The sequence below is a fragment of the Macrobrachium rosenbergii genome, chromosome 15 (assembly GCF_040412425.1).
Source record: "Macrobrachium rosenbergii isolate ZJJX-2024 chromosome 15, ASM4041242v1, whole genome shotgun sequence".
NCBI classification, from domain to species: Eukaryota; Metazoa; Arthropoda; class Malacostraca; order Decapoda; family Palaemonidae; genus Macrobrachium; species Macrobrachium rosenbergii.
The window spans coordinates 23,107,979-23,125,606 of NC_089755.1; the positions used below are offsets into that span (position 1 = coordinate 23,107,979).

General features: G+C 40.3%; 1 protein-coding gene across 1 annotated transcript in view; it reads left to right on the forward strand.

Moving 5' to 3' along the window:
• Positions 1–17,628, forward strand: part of LOC136846459 (ribosome biogenesis protein BRX1 homolog) — an 82,369-nt gene that overhangs the window by 18,432 nt on the left and 46,309 nt on the right. The window contains exon 3 of the mRNA XM_067117254.1: positions 9,594–9,714. Within this exon, the coding sequence (XP_066973355.1) occupies positions 9,594–9,714 (121 nt within the window). The remainder of the gene's footprint in view (positions 1–9,593; positions 9,715–17,628) is intronic.

Sequence of the window (17,628 nt, forward strand, 5' to 3'; positions counted from 1 at the left end):
ATCAATCTCCCTCTTATCTCACAGAGAGAGAGAGAGAGACAGAGAGAAACAAAAATACATATGCCCATAAAAAATTAATACACTGGTGACAGTAATTATTTTTACCAATGTAAAAGGAAAATGGGATGACTTCAATACTATGAGAGAAAATGGCCATGCTTACTTATACAGGGGTAACTTGATTAGTGGTCAGACTTTATGTGAGACAGATTGATCTAATTTGTATAAAAGCTTTTATTTGTATTACACATTTTATAGATATTTTGCTGTATTTACATTAATGAGCTTAAGTTTACGTGAGATGATTCGCTAATTATTTTAATTTTATTTTCTAGTCTGCTTTTATTGAAATGCAAAAAGTTGTATAATTATAGCAGGGAAAATATGAAAAATGAATGACTAAGTAACATCATGTTTATCTATAAAACTACTATACTGTACAAAACAAATAAACATGCATAAAAATCAATCTCATCAGTGAGAGAGAGATTAGTGGTCAAATGTTCTGTAAGACAGATTTATTTAATTTGTATTAAAAATTCATAGATATTTTGCTTAGTTTACATTAATATTTATATCTGAAAATTAGTATATTTTTTATCATAAAATGTATTTAGTCATGAAAATAAAACAAAACACAGTAATTAGTGAATATTGCTCTTTGAAAAAATTCACAAATTGGTGAACGTTCCCGCTTAAAATTGAAAAATATGTTCCTCAAAACTCCGCAACAAAGTGAAGTGCATAAAAGTGGGTGTCCACTGTAGAAGTTACATTCAGTTACGTATAATAGAGGTGACAAATAAAAAAATAAAAACCTCTATAAACTAAAATAGTACAGGATTGTGTAGAGTATTTTAAACTACAAAGCAGGTAGAGAATGTGTAACAGGGAATGGGCCATCTTCTATGTTGGTGTCATCAACCAAGTATCTCTCCAATCAGAGCAACTCTTCAGCACATAGTGAACTTTCTCATCTTTCTTCGCCAAAGGAAGCTTCTCTCTCTCTCAGCCATTAATTGCTAGAGGCCTGCCCTTAACCAAGTCCTTAAATTGAAAGGAGTCTGTCTCTTCTTCGTGGGAGATCTCCATGCTCCTGAGAAGTTTCAAATGGTCTTGCCCATTCAGGGAACTCAGGCCTCCTTAGTGGGATGTGACTCTCTTTCTGAGGAGCCTGACTCATACCCCTGATGAGCCATTGAGAGAGTTGTCAGATGGATCTAACCTTTAAGACTGTTTTCTTTCTTGTCCTGGCTTCAGCCAATAGAGTATGGGGATTTCATGACCTTTCCTTCAATGTTAAGCATTCAAGGGGATGGGATCAGTTACGCTTGAGTTTGTCGTGGAGTTCTTGGCACAGATTCAGAATTCATTGGCCCCTAACATCAGATTCAAGTCCCCTTTGATCCCCTCCGCACAAGACTTTGTTGGTAGTGATCTGGATGAGGGTGCTGCAGTACTATCTAAATAGAACTCAACATCTGGCCTGAGTGTTAACACCTCCTTGTTAGCATTTACTCAACCAAGAAAAAGGTATCCAAGAATGCAATCTCTTTCTGGCTGCATGAGATGATTAAGCTGGCATACTCATCATCTGGCAAGGAAGACTGGTGTATGGTCCGGGTGAGAGCCTGCTAGGTTGGGCAACACTCTGTCTCTTGCATTCCAAAAGAACTGGTTGGTTCAACAGGTTATGAGCTGGGGTGTTGTCACATCAGACCACATTCACCTTGTTTTATTTTGAGGACATTGAGGACTTACCCATAAGTCCTTGGACATGCTTTCCTTGAGTCCTATGGTGGCTGCCCAGCAAGTTGTGTAGTTCACCCGGCTCCCTAAGGGGCAAGTAGCATCTCATCTTAGGTATTCGGTGAGCGAGAGAGAGTGCATATGACTTACTTTGTGCCTAGAAGTCTAGCAGTTGCAACATCCTATATGTTCAACAGGCTAGAGGTGCAGGATACCCTCCTCTGCTCTTCCAGACCGGGAAGGTTTTCCTGGATGGGTAGAACCAACCAGTTGGTCCAGAGCAACCAGATTCTTGCTCCAATGGGTCAGTCTCATATGTAAGGAACGAATAACGAATTTTTAAAGTAATTTGTATTTTTCAGCATAAAGACCTGAAGTTCATTACAAGTAAAGAATAAACTGTGAAAGAGAAATGAAGAAAAACTGAAAATAAATAGAAGATGAATGAGAATAACATTAGAATGAATAGTAAATACACAGTAACGTTTAGACTCTTGTCATTCTGCACAACAAAAAAAGCATTTGCTCCGAGTCTGAACTTCCAAAGTTAAAATAGCTCAAGTACGAGCTTAAGATTATTCTACAGTTTGGTCGTATCAAGAATGAACTTCAAGAAAACTCTGTGGTATCTTGAATTCAACCTCACAGAGGAAAAGGCAAGACTGTTGGAATCATCTGTATATCTAGTACTATGTGGTATCTGGTACCGTCTTGAGATCTGAATGATCAGAAAAATTCTGTGCAGCATCCACACTGAGCAGTTTCATTATTTGATATACTTGCCAGAGGCCATTGAAACAATAAAATATTTTGTACTAAGTGGAGAAATACAGAAAGTGCAATAGGGTTAGTGGACAGAGCAAGCCAAAGGGACAACCTCTTGAATGAACACACCCTTGCTGACTAATTCTTTTTTGGTTGTGCCAATGAGGGTAGAACACATGTGACCAGTGTATCACATTAGGAAACAATATGCACTTGTGGGTCTCTCTCTCTCTCTCTCTCTCTCTCTCTCTCTCTCTCTCTCTCTCTCTCTCTCTCTCTCTCTCTCTCTCTCTCTCTCTCTTTCTACATTACTGTACTTAATTTTTTTTGTTGACATTACTTAATGCACAACAGTCAAGTACCTTACTTAATGCAGTACAGTACCATATTTGTTATGTGTTGTTATACATTTTTCAGTAAATGGTGTGTACAGGGTTAGACACATGCTGTATGCATCATGCTAGGATAAACTATGCACTTACAGTGTATTTGCTTGCCTTTTGTTCTCTCTCTCTCATGGTCATTTTATTATTTATAAAGAATTTAGAGTTACTTATGTTTACAACAGTGTTTTATGTTTTTTACACTGTGGTTTTTCCTACACAAATACAAGTGTTCAGTCTTTACATAAGATTTAGCTTGCAGCACAAGCTGGAAAGGCCGTTTAATTTTCAAAGAAGGTAGTTAACTACCGATTGTAGGGGTGGAATCCCTGCCCACTCATCGGTACGCACTCCACTTTGCTTTTGGCTGCCGTCAAGTCAAGACGTCTGCTGCGATCTCTGCCCGGCTGCCATTTGACTTTCTTTTTGTTTTTTGGTTTTATGATATATGAGTTTGTTTATTTATTTGCCTTATATCTATAATGCAAACTCCTAACTAGCAACAGCCTTGGGAGAGGAAACCTTTGGTTTTTATCTATTGTCTTGGAAACCTTGTAATCAGTTCCTCTCCTCATTAGAGAAAAACCCTCATACTTTGTGTGCACCATTTAGGAGGCATGATTGCAACGTTTTCTTTGGCCTACGTAGCTGCGCGTCGACTGGGCGTACATTTTACGTATATTTATATTTTCCTGTGTTGTAAGATGATTTTGAAATATTTACTGTGCAAGTATGTATTTTAGGATAGTACTGCTGTATAGAGTATATCTAAAATATGTGGCCAGTTTAGAACGATGGGACACGTACCTCCAAACAGAATGCTAGGTTTGTTACGTCATGTTAGTATTTTTGTGATTACGTACAAGTACATTTATGATAAAAAAATTATTTACTCCAGTAAGTTCTTGGTTCATGTTGTTTTTGGTTAGTCCTCACCCTCTCCCATAAATTTATTGAAAAATTCTTGTGCTCTCTCTCTCTCTCTCTCTCAGTATACTGTATATATTTAATGAGAAAATACTGCAAAATATCTTTAACATGTTATTTCACTTACAGAAGTCATTTATACTGTATTGATCTAATCACCATAAAAATATTTAAAATCCGAATTTTATATGTAAGCATAAAAAAACACGAAAATAAACAAACCCAGCAACTTCACGACAGATTGACGAAGGTAGTGTTGCCATATTTTTTGCTTTGTCTGATTTATTGTGCTGTATTTCATTACAAGTTTAGTGGACTATGACTATCACACATTATAACAGTACACAAGAGAATATTTTATCACTTGTTGTTTCATCTCTAATCACTGTAAAAATATTTAAAATCCAAATTTCGTATGTAGGCAACACAGCATTCTTACTCTCCTCCCAGCCATTGTGAAGTCTTGTTGCCAGCTAGTTACTGTTATCTGATGGTAACACTAAAGCTCTCTCTCTCTCTCTCTCTCTCTCTCTCTCTCTCTCTCTCTCTCTCTCTCTCTCTCTCTCTGCATGTAGGTTTATTTGTTTTGTACAGTATAGTTGTATAGATAAACGTGATGTTACTTTGTCATTCATTTTTTCATATTTTCTGTGCATAATTACTGTATAAGTTTTTGCATTTCAATAAAAGCAGACCGTCAAATAAAATTAAAATAATTAGCGAATATTTGAGATACTGTACAGTATGCTCTATCATCCAAACAGACTTTACAGTTCAGTAATAAATTTCAAATACATCTTACATTACCCTTAAAAAGAAAAGAGAGAGAGAGAGAGATCTTGTTAAGCTCATTCTGGGGCCCACCTATCATTGTGGGGTGGGCTCCTAGAATGAGCTTAAATAGTGTACGATTTGTAGTAAAGATTTATTTAGTTTGTATTACTGTAAACATTTTATAGATATTTTGCTCTGTTTAGAGAGAGAGAGAGAGATCTTCAATGTGTTAAGCTCATTCTGGGGCCCACCTGTCATTCCAGGGTGGACCCCAGAATGAGCTTAAGAAGTTTACAGTTTGTATATATTACAGATTTATTTAATTTACATTAAACATTTTTTAGATATTTTGCTGTTTACATTAATATTAACATTTGAAAATTAGTGAATCATTTGTTATAAAAATGTGTTTAGTCATGAAAATAAAATGAAAATAGAGTAATTAGTGAATATTGCTCTATGAGAAAATTTGCGAATTACTTCAGATTCGCCGGCAGACAAGTGAATAATGTGTTCCACAAACATCTGCAACAAAATGAAATGTGGAAATTAGGGGGTGGGGGAGCACTGTACTCCTCAGGGAGCGGTTTTCTCCTTCAATGTCTCCTACTGCTTCATCAGCAGAGACCAACGTAGGGGAACAGTTGACCAGTTTGACTTCACTCTGGTGGGCTCCGTTCACTCAGAGGGGTAATTATCCTTCTCAGGGCAAAGGAAGATTGCTTCCCTTAACCCATCTTGTTTTTTCAGGTGTTGTGGAGCCCAAGGGGCTCAGGGCATCCCTAGGCCTCTTGGGGGAGTTGATCGTTGAGGGTTTGGTCTACTACTTAAGGCCTCCAAATCCCTTCCAGTACTGCTGCCACCATAACTGTGACCACGGTACCTACAGTACTGCAGTCTACGGTTGCAGTGTCTACCACTTCAAGGGCCATCAGTATATCGGTGATACAGTTGATCATGCTTCCGGTAGTGTGCCCACTAGTGTAACCCTCTACATCGTCTTCCCTTGGTGACGTCCGCCTCCACACCCAGCTGTCCAAAGGCTTGTCGTGACCAACAGAAGTCAAAAAAGAGGAATCGAGAATCATCATCATCTTTGTCTTCATCATCCTCTTGTGCTGTCACCTCCCCTTCTTCTTCCAAAGCTAGCAAGCAGAGTAAGAAGAAGGCTGCCTCTCCCAGCCATAAGAAGTCCGTAGGGCTTCTGACGGCCAGCCTTCTTCCATGGAAATGGCCAAGGGATTTCTCGTTTGTGCTCCTGCCCTGTCTACAGACACTGGAGCAACTGCTGCACGGGGTTCCATGGACCCCTGTGGCATCAGCACCAGTCCCAAGAATTCACCTTCCTGGGCCCGTAAACAATTGGTTCTTAGCCACGTAAAATACATCTAATCCTTCGGGCCAGCCCTAGGAGAGCTGTTAATCAGCTCAGTGGTCTGGTTAAACTAAGATATACTTAACTTCCTGGGCCTGTAAGGGTCCTTCTACCACTGCACAGGGTTCCACAGACCTCCGTGGCACCGGTATTGGCCCCGGGAAATTGCCTTCCCGATCGGTAAGGGTACCCGGTCTACGGACCCAACCCCAGCCCAACAAGAGAGAGTGAGTTCAGTGTGTGCAGGCGCTCACTCACCCCCTGCTCCCAGAATGGTGATGCTGGCCTACCACTCTGCTCACCTGGGAAAGGCAAGAGGTGGTCCCTCCTCCCAGTCTTCTACTGTAGAGGGCCCAGCTTCTATGAAGACTGTAGCATGTCTTTGGGACAGCCCCTGTCCATGCTTGCATGAATGAGACCACTCTCCCCAGGGCAGCCCCCGTCCACGTTTTCATAAATTGGACTGATATCCTTGACCTGTATGGCTGTCGTTACCGCAGGTTGACGACCGCCCACGGCCTTACTCACCCACCGGGGCTTTGGCCTCCAGCAGGTCCAGTAAGGGTGCTAAGGATCTCTCACCTGTCCCCTCCACCTTCTCGGAGTTTTCCGGGAACCGGGAGCCAGACAGGCCTAGGGTTTGGGAATAGGGAACATTCCTGCTCACATCCCATCCTTACCACAGAAGCATGTGCTCTAGGTTCAGTTCTCAGACCAGACTGGGAGTCCTGATCAATTTCAAGAAATCCAATCTCACACCCAAGCAAAGGGCATGCTGATAGATACAGGAGCAACAAGAGTCTGCCCCTCAGAGACAGTGCAGTTGTTCCTGTCTTGACTGGGACAACCAGCTCGGCGGTGGCAAGTCGTTCGCGGTCATCTGTCATCCTTAGAGAAGCTGGTCCCTCATGGGCGGCTTCACATTTGTTCCCTTCAGTAGAGAATGAAGAACTTTTGGTGTCTGGCAAGGGACTCAAACTGTTCTTCCGATTCCTCTCTCGAAGGAAGTAAGGAAGGACTTACCCTGGTGGCTAGACAATAGGAACCACATAATAGTAGTGCCAATAGGCAACCCCCCTCCCAAGATGCGTCTTTTTGGACGCATTAATGGAGGGATAGGGCGCACACTTGGAAGAGTTACTGACTTGAAGGGTGTGGAACTGGAACAACAGGCACTTCCACATAAATATTCTAAAACTCAAGGCAGCATTTTAGCCCTACAAGAGTTTCATGATCGAGTGATGGGGCACTCCGTGGTGTTGATGAGTGACAGTACCACAGTAGTGGCATAAGTCAGTGAGCAGAGGGGGGACTGGTTTTCCTTCAGCTCCGCATGTTGGCTGAGCAAGCGCGTGATAGAGCTGTCAGCAGGTACATTCTGGGGAACCAGAACATAGTGGCAGTCAAGCTCAGTTGCCAGGGTCAGGTGATAAGGATATGGCCCCTACACTCAAACATTGCGGGAAGATTATCCAATCTTTGGGACCTTTGAACAATAGATCTCTTTGCAACCTGGCACAACAGTAGCTGCTGGTGGTCTGTTCTGTCACTCTGAAACCATTCCGGATGAATCTGTTGGTTCTACAGGTATTAAGGGCGGAAGTGTGGTCTCTACAAACCACATTCACATCCTTCTACCTTCAGAACATTGCTCACAGGTCATTAGACACATTTTTCCTTGGGTCCTGTGGTGGCTGCTCATCAAGTTGTGTGGCTCACCTGGCTCCCCTAGAGCAGTGGTTCTCAACCTTTTTTTTTACCCATGGACCCCTTTTCCTCTTAATTTTTGGTGGACCCCAATAGCCATTCCACGGAAAAAAAAACTATTTTTCACTAATAAAAAAGTAAAGGAATTGTCAAAAATTAAAGAAATAGTAAATGATTATGCTTTATTTTGAAAGAAAACTAATGTAATGCAAATAAACTTATTTAACAGTTAAATTCTGTAGAACATTTATGTACACTAGTAATTAATTCATAATAAACCATTATAAGGTAAGTGAGTAATTGAGAAAAAATGCAGCTTTATTCAGTGAAATCCTCGTGGTTGATCCTGCTCAGCTAGTTTTCTTATATTCGGCTCTATTGATGTCAGTGATAGTTGAAGATCACCGTTATTCACAATGTCAGGTCTATTATGAGCTTTTGATAAGTGAAAAACATGACTAAATCCTGATTCAACCAGGTAAGATGATGGAAAAACTGTAACGTAGAGCTGTGCTTTATCCCAGAGTAGTGGGTACTTTTTAGCAGTGTCATTTGTTTTCCATATAGTATGCTTCCCATCTTTGAATTTTGCCTGCAATATTTCATCACTTTGTAATTCAGTGAGGGTCTCCTGCAAAGAAATGTCTACATTGGCAGCATTAACTTCAAAAGGAATTGCCACCCAAGTTGGTATATCCATCATGAGTACGTCACTAAACTGAGCTTGCATATTTTCACGCAAATTTCCCAAATATTCACCATACAATGCAAGGTCATCATGCAAATTGCCGCTAATTGAGGCCAAACAAGGAAACTGTTCAAATGCATGACATCTGTTATTAATTTTGTACAGCTGTAGTTTTCTCAGAAAAGCAGTAATAGCACCTTTACTGGATATGAGATCAGAATTTTTTCCTTGGAGCCATTTATTAAGTAAACTGATTTTTCAGATATATATCTGATAAGTAAAATATATCACATTTAGTTGTAAGCAGTTATTCTCCAAGGTGGGCGTTGGCCAGAAATAAGACAAGAGTCCCAAAGTGCAATAAAATGCTGAAGACAATTCCCCTTTGATAACCACCTCACCTCAGTATGCATTACAAAGTGTTCAAACTCATCTCCATTTTCTCTTCAGAATTCATAAAAGAGGCGGTCTCGAAATTAGACGCAGTTGCCCCCTCTCTTTCTAACAAGGGAAGAGGGGGGCTGACAATAAAGCAAACCAGTTGGTTTTACTAGCCTTTTATTGTCTCTGACACTAAGGGTTCATCCAAGCCATTTTTTAATTAATGACACAAATTCAGTCATTTGAAAGTCCCAGAAGTCTGGCAGTTGAACACCCCATATGTTCAACAGATCAGAGGTGCAGGACTCCTTCATAGACCAAAATTTTGTATTTGTGTAGGAATAAACTACAAAATTTTAAAGTAATTTGTGTTTTTCCCAACTTGCAGACCTGAAGGTCTTTACATTTATGGCCCACCCCAGCTACCCCTCATTCTGATACCTGGGCCAAAAGGCAAAGTGGAGTGTGTACAGATGAGTGGATGGGGCTTCCACCCCTACTGTTGGCAATTAACTACCTTGTTTGAAAGTTAAACAAGTGTTCCAGCTTGCACTGCAAGCTAAATCCTGTGTACTGGAAAGACCTTCAGGTTTGTATGTTAGGAAAAATACAAATTACTTAAAAAATGTAGTTTTACATATCTTGTAAGATATGGGTAATCTATTGTATAATACAGCTGTGGTGAAGAGAAGTAAAGTATATGCAGGTACTGTAATGTTATTTTTTATATTTGAATATTTAGTCAAGATTTTTCCTATTTAAAGGTATCTTATTTTTCCTGATATGAAACTATTCAATTTTTCTTAGATACTGAATGAAGCTATAATAATTATATTATTTCCAGATGTGTGAGATGAAGAATTGTAGTAAGTGCATATATTTTGAAAATAGGAAGAAGAAAGACCTATATATGTGGATTTCAAATGTTCCCCAGGGGCCGTCTGTTAAATTTCTAGTTTTAAATGGTGAGTCATTAATACTGGAATGTTTATTAAAGTAACTTTTGTTATCTGATGATAAGAGGTAGATTAACAATTTACTGATTTATAATAGTGGTCTTACAGTAGCCTTGCTTTGAAAGTTTGAGTAATAGTCACATAAAATGATATTGTTCTTACAAAAATGAAAACTTTTGTTCGTTACATAGCGATTTTGCTTGCGAATATGAGCTGGGACGGCCACTCAAGCTTATTGACAAGGTAGTCAACTGCCAACAGTCGGGGAAAAGTCCCGTCTACGTGTCGGTTTGCACTCCGCTTTGCTGCCGGCCATCATCAAATCCAGACATATCATGACTGTCTACCCAACTTTTGCCATTCAAACTTTTATTGGTTAAACTTGAGTTTTCCTTTTTTGGTTATTAACTATATTTGTTTTATATTTTCAAACCTATCAGTCAAATAAGTCTTCTTGCTAGGAATCAAGTTTGTGTTTTCCTTGCCGCTGTGAATACTGTTTTCGTCGGACACACAACAGCATCTGGTAATTACACAACAGCTGTTTCATTCTCCAATATACTTACTAGTATATTTATTCCTAAACAGATACAAGCCCACATTCTTTAAATGGGATTTAGCATGTGAACGCAAGCTGGAACAGCTGTTTATCTTTCAGACATGGTAGTTAACCACCAATGGTAGGGGGAAGCCTTGCCCACTTGTCGGTCTGCATTCCAGTATGTTTTTCAGTTGCCATCAAGTGAGACGTCTTCTGTGCTCTCACCCCAACTGCCATTTGCTTTCATGCTTTTTCCTGTTTGCTCACTTGTAATATATTGAGATATATAATAAAGAATGCAGACTCATGATCTATATAAGTCATCTGTAGAGAGGAAACCAATAACCCTTAGGACAGGCCATGTAAACATATTCTCTAGTATTCTATTGAGGTTGATCCTCATACCTTGTGTGTGTCATGCTTAAGGCATGACTGCAGTCAGTCAAGTCCATGGTCAGAGTGCCGGGTCTGGCCTTATGAACAGTGGGTGAAGTTTGCTGGGAAAAAGAAAGGAGAGAAGAAAGTTTCTCAGGTGTCTTCAGAATGCAATACTCCACCAGTTACACTGAAGATTCGCACTGGTTCCTCTTTGCCTCCCAGCCAAACTACCACCTGCTGTTACCACTCCTAAAGGAGTGGTTTCCCCTTCGCTGACTCCTGCTGCTTCATCAGTAGAGAGCCATTGAAGGGGTTTTTGAGACAGACAACCTTCTTCTAGCAAGCTCTACCAGTCCAAATGGACAGTTTTCAGAAGATGGTGCAGCCGCTATAACATCTCTTCTTCTGAAACCTCTATAAGCCAGGTAGCTGACTTCTTGCTCTACCTTAGGACCTTGAGGAAGCTAATGACCTCCACCATCAAGGGGTATAGGTCTGTGCTCAGCTCGGTGTTCAAGCACAGAGGTCTAGGTCTGTCCTCTGACTAAGACCTAAGTGACATAATCAAGTCCTTTGATTCTGCTAGACAAGAGAAGTCAAATGTTGTCTCCTGGAATTTGGACGTAGTCTTAAAATGGCTCTCAGGTTCCCCCTACAAACCGCTTCGAGCTGCCTCTCTAATTAGCCTTTTGGGAGTGGGGCCTTTGTAGAGCAAAAGACTGCAGGAGGGAAGTGACAAGTTCTATACTGGAGTCAATCTCGAATCCATAAAGCAAGGGTTCCGTTAATGCAGCCTTGTATGCCGTGACTGTTTTAACCACAAGGCATTTGTCTTCAGAAGGGTATATAAGAAAAATAAAGTTTCTATAGAAATCTCAACTGGGCTCTCAGTATGGATATAATCTAACCATATCTTCCATACGGACTGGTAATGCTGGATAAAAGTCCGTAATTTTTGCACTAGGTACCTAGCAATGTTGAGTGAGTAATTATAACGATACATATTTCTAAAAAATCTATACGTGAAGGTCTCGGCTTAGAAAGGAGAGACTTTCCCTCCTACTGTCGGGGATAGAACAGTGGACGACAATGGAATTGGTCTTTTTGTCCGTTGTTGAGATAATAGGAACCAATGCCTGTTCGGCCAATTTGGGCTATTAAGTACACTATTCCTATGAAGGTTAGAAGTTTGCTCAAAACCTATGAAATCTGGAGGGAAAATTATCATCCTCCCCTTGTTCCAGTCTTAAGGAAGGCATCTCTTGCTGTTGCTTGACTGTCCAGGTTTGGAGACACATACGTTAGGAGTTTGTGATTCTAGTATGTGGCGAACAGGTCCACTTCTGGTTGTGGAAGCATGTTGGCTATTATTTGAAAAGAGTGGTTGTCCAACATCCAGTCTGTTGAGGCTGTCGTTTTCCTTGATAGAGAGTCTGCTATTACAATGAGACCCCCTGTGAGGTGAACTGCAGACATGTGCCACTTCCTTGCTTGCGCCATCCAAAGGATGGCTAACATTACCATATTGAGAGGAGGTGAATGTGACTCAGACCTCTTGATGTAGGATATTGTGGTTATGTTCTCTCTCTTCTGGAGGTTTGAGTTTTTTGAGAGACAAAAAGACAGCCATCAGCTCCAGGAACTTGATATAACAATTCCTGAGTAGCTGATCACCTCCCTGCCACCTGACAGTCCTCCCAATGTCCTCCCAACCTGTCAACCAGGCATCTGTGAGTTTGTCACAAACACAGATGGAGGAGTCAGGGTGACCTGTTTCACCAGAGATTCCTTCCAAATCTAAGGCCAAAGTATCTCCCCAACTCTTTTAATCCTTGGATGAGGTCTGTCTCGCATCTTTTTTCTTGCATGCGATAGCCAGAATTTGTTCACATTTTTAGTTGCAATCAATGTATTGAATCTATTACTGATGAGAACTGCAGCAGGCCCATCATACATTCTGATTGCCATCTGGAAACTCTGGGCTGTGCAAGGAACCTTTTGAGGACTTGCCTTATTCTGTTTTGAGTATGATGGGGAGACAACAGGCCGTGAAGAGTCTCCCAACACAGTCCCAGCCACTGAAAGTGTCTGCTGGGCATAAGGCAGGATGTTTTCAGATTTATAATAAAACCTTGTGACTGTACTGTAGTCTGTTGACCATTGCTCTTAGGTTTTTCAAGCACACTTTTCTTGTGGGCCCCCCAGATCTTTTTGTTTGAGTTCTCGAACGAATACCGTTGCTAGTTTTGAAAAATATTCTTGCAATGTTTAGCCCAAAGGACATGACTTTGAGTCTGTACGTATCTTTCCCTATTCGGAACCTTAGGAAGGGGCGGAAGGGAACGGCTATAGGGATGTGCCAGTGTGAATCTTTCAGATCCATAGAAATTGTCCAAGCCCCATTTTGAAATGATTCAATGTACTTAGGCAACGGTAATCATCCAAAACTTTCGGCCAACAATGTGCTTGTTCAATGTTGATTGGTTGAGGATCACTCTTCTTTTGGATGAGTCCCTTTTGAGGACACTGAAGAGACATACTTGGTGGCGAATATACACAAGTTTCTGTCCCCCCACGGGGAAAACTCCTATTGTCTGTGATGTCATTGAAGCTGACCCCCAACCAATATAATTCCTCTTGGTTTCTGCCTCCTCCTCTTCCTTCACCTTTGATAGACATTCCAGGTGTTGTTTTTCCTTTTTCCCCCTATGAGATGGTTTTTGGACCTTGTGAAAAAGGATGGCCTTGAAATTGCTGTTGTCCCTTTGTAGGGAATTGTCCCTTCTGACCACCTAACTGTTTTTTGAGGAAAAAGTTTTGGGGGTGACTGAAGGCTTATATGATTTTTGATCAAAGTGAGGCTTTTTTGGGGTTGGGTAAAGGGAAATTTTGGGTTCTTTGTTTCCTGAATTCCTCTTTTCCCAGAAGAGCGTACACTGTACAATTCTGTTGGTGGGCATGCTTGTTGAGTTGAGCCACAACAGACTCCTCAACAGGTCCCTACAGAAGGGGTTAGAATGTAACAGTGCAGTGACATTGGAGAGTGATTTGATGGAGCTTTCCAGTGCTTCCATTCGCAATTTTATGCGCCTTTCTAGGAAGTCAAAGAGTGCTTTCCATTGGGTTCTCATGAGACTTTTGGCCTCTAACAGCAAAAATTATCATGGGATGTTCTGGAAGCCTTAAGATGGCAACTTCCAGCAAGGTGGTAGAGGTTATAATGCTAAGGAGTCGGAGCCTAGCGTAAAATTCTGACGAGGCTACATGGTGAGCAACTTGGGTCTAATTCAATAAGGAAGTAGAGATCCATTTTTCATTGACCTGGTAAAGGGTGATTTCTTTAGTTTTTAATGCTATAGGCACAGGTAAGAAAACCATTTCTGTTAGTGGTTTCTCCAAGTCTGGTGAGGATGGTACCAGGTGCCATTCTGTATTAAGGAATCCCGCTGTTTGTAAAATCTACATTTACAACTTTGATCATAGTTTTTCTCTCATTAATTACCTACTTGCCATTGGGAGAGAAAGTGCACGTTGAGGTGTCTCACCAAGGATTATCAGTATCATCAGGGTGAGCATTGGAGCCCCTATTATGTTTTGATCTGAAGTTCTGTATTCCAAACTGACCCATTGTTGTTTCTAGTCAGAATTCTAAAATCAGACCTTGTTTGGGCGGCATTGGTATCTACACTTACTTTTCGGTTACAGGATGTAGTACTTTTACATTTTGGTGCGTACCTGACTGACTGACTTTGCTTTTCAGAATCATGCTTCATGTCCCTTATATATTGCCATTCTGTGGTAAGGGCATCCTTGATGGTACTCAGTTTTCTTACGGAATTGACCAAATGGCGCAAACTGTGTATCCCTTTTGGGGGAACTTGCAGCAAACAGTGTTTCCTTTTACAGGTACAGGTCAGTAAAAACTCGGTTTCCTTACAGAACTGATCAAATGTCGCAAACTGTGTATCCCTTTTAGGGGAGCTTGCTGCAAACTGTGTATCCCTTTTGGGGGTACAGGTCAATAAAAACTCAGTTCTCTTACAGAACTGATGAAATGCCGTAAACTGTGTATTCCTTTTTTGGGGGAGCTTGCCACAAAATTTCTATCCCTTCTGGGGGAGCTTGCCATGAACTGTGTATCCCTTTTTGGGGGAGCTTGTGCAATCTAACTGAGCTTCAGCAACTAAACTGTAACTGCCTGTTAATGAAGGGGCAGAAGTCTTGGGCAAGTTACTATACCTTTCCAAAAAAGTAGATAATTCAGTCTGAGTTAAGTGGATCCCAGTATCCCTTCTGGGGGAAAGATCCTATTCAGCAATGATAGCTGCATGGGGAATAGAATTCCTTCTGGGAGGTTTCTCCCACAGCTAGCTTAAATTTATGTCCCTGAGCCATCTGGGTTCAGCAGGGCCATTTCGTTGGCAATGTTGACTCCATATTTTTTAATAAGAATGTGAACTCTATGTAAAGATTCTCTACTTCCTCCACAGGGCTAACCTGGGAGGTATTGGTGACTGATGTTAATGGGTTTTGGCTCACACATTGATGTTGTTCACTGGAGTTCTGCCGGAAAGATAATCTCCCCCTTCCTCACCCCTACTGAACCCTAGGACCCATCAAGACAGCTTAAAAAGAGCAGTTTCGTCCTTAAAATTTGCTACCAGGAGCATACTACAGATCTCGCCCAAATCTGAGGACCAAGCAAATTTTCCTTGTTTTTTACAAGGACTATGCTCATGGCAGGTGGTATGGGCTGTACCCTCTGGCAAAAAGTGAACCGAGCAATTTGCTACAGAATACTTGAACTGAGGATCTTGCCTAATGGCGGCCCTATAGTGATATAAAGCAAGTTGTTATCAGAATCTAGTTAGTATTGTTTTTAAGTGAGAGGCACTTCTGTAGTTCCTCATATAGTTTCCATATTATAGGTTAATTTGATTACAATTGTGCAGTTTTAATACATTTAATAAAATATCTATGTTAAACCTTCTAAGGTTTAGGTTAGTTTTGATACCTGTGCATGGCTGTATTTTACTTATACACTGCTAGTCCTTTTGCAATGGCCAAGTGAAATTTTTAATTCCAATTGTCATGCCATTCAGACTAACTGCTATGTGTTTGACTAACCCAAACTACTGTTTTGTATAGCTTAGGGTAATGATTCTAGTTTAATCTACCTTAAGCTAAGAATGGAGGATTTCTTAGAAGGTTCTTGCTTAACCTATTTTAGGCTTATTTACAACTTAAAAGATATAAACTTTACAGAAAATAATTCTTTTATCTGTTTTTCTGTTTTATGTGGCCGAGACTACCTTTTCATCTGATATTCGGCCATCGCTGTTTTAGGCTAATAGGATATTCATTATAAGGGGGTTCCTACTTAATATGGTTAGGATACTGCCTGTTCTGGATTTTTAACCCCTTTAAGTATATAGGCTACACAAGACCCTACTGGCATGTAACCTTACAGATATGTTACCGAGTCATAACAAACTAGGTTATTTTATTTAGGCTAGGATAATATTTATGTATAATCCTAGGCTTATTTGTTCTTTCTTAACCTAGCATAGGGTATTGCCTAATCCAGGTTATTATAACCTTATAATTATTCAACTATTTGTCTAACCCAGTTTGTTGTTTATATCCAATCCTAGGCTATTTGGTTTACTATATATAACAGTAATCACCATTGTGTAACCTTATTAGTGAAACCTTATAACCAGGTTATAACTTAATCTAATCTAGGCTACTGCCTAATTTGGATTATTTAATTCACACTTAAGTGTATGGGTTACATAAACAAAACACAATTAGCCTACCTTAGTATGTAGCCTTAAGGCTAGGTTACCAGCACAGATTACGATTTCATCTAGTCCTAATTACATGGTGTAGGCTAACAATTTAGTCCAAAAATTGGATGTTTCATGAAAAGATACCCCTTGATGTAAGGTAATGCCTAGGCTAGTCCTGGATTATTTAGCTCATGCTAAAGTGCACAGGCTTATATAAAAGGGAAAAAATTTATACTAATATGTAGCCTCATTGTTAGGCTATCGATTTACTTTGCTTAGATATTGTTATTATGTAATCCTAGGGTCCTCGGTCTAAGCTTGGCCACTTAGGATACGTAATCCGAGGATATATATAGGCTACAGACAACATCCACTATTAATCTAGTCTGAAGTATTCTCACTTACTGCCTAGATTATTGTAGACATCATATAATCTGAAAGGATTTTCTATATTAATAATAAGTTGTGGAACATTTCTTTTAGTTAAAACATTTAGTTAGAACTTAAAACAATTTTCGTTTTACGAAACTAGGTAGCAATCAACGCATTACGAAACTAGGTAGGCTAGCGGTCATCGAGCCGGGTTCCGGCTTTAACACTCAAATTATATAAATTCCAAAAGTTTAAAACTAAAACTTTCAACTGTTTGTTAATATTGAGCACTTGTTATTTTTGATGTTTCCATAATCCTCGATACTAAAACGGAGAAAAAAGTATAATTTTTTCAGAACGCTGGTAACGATGTGAACCGTTCGCTTCAGACCAAACAAAAAGTAATGGCTCCTTGGTCTTTTAACGGCCCAGTTCAAAACAAGAGGGCGGATGCGCATGCGCAATAGTCACTTCTCTTTCTTGCAGGTTCTTTGACGTTGGAAAAACTGGGTTCAACTTCACTGAAGATAAGGAAAGTGCCCTCTTATCTTTGAGTCCATTTATATACTCCATCATGTGGTATAATGTTAATACTTACGACACAGTACCTGGCCAAAAGACCAACTAGAAGAGAATTCTTTGATATTGGTTTGGTCACCATGGAGCTCTGGTAGACCATGGAAGGTAACTCCTTGAGGACGAAACAGCGACTACGCTATAAAAAAAGGCAGCTTTAACGGAACCTTTGCTTTATGGATTCAGGCTCGACTCCAGCATAGAAGTTGTTAATTCCCTTCTTGGGCCTTTGGTCTATAATTCAGCGGACCCAATACAACCGCA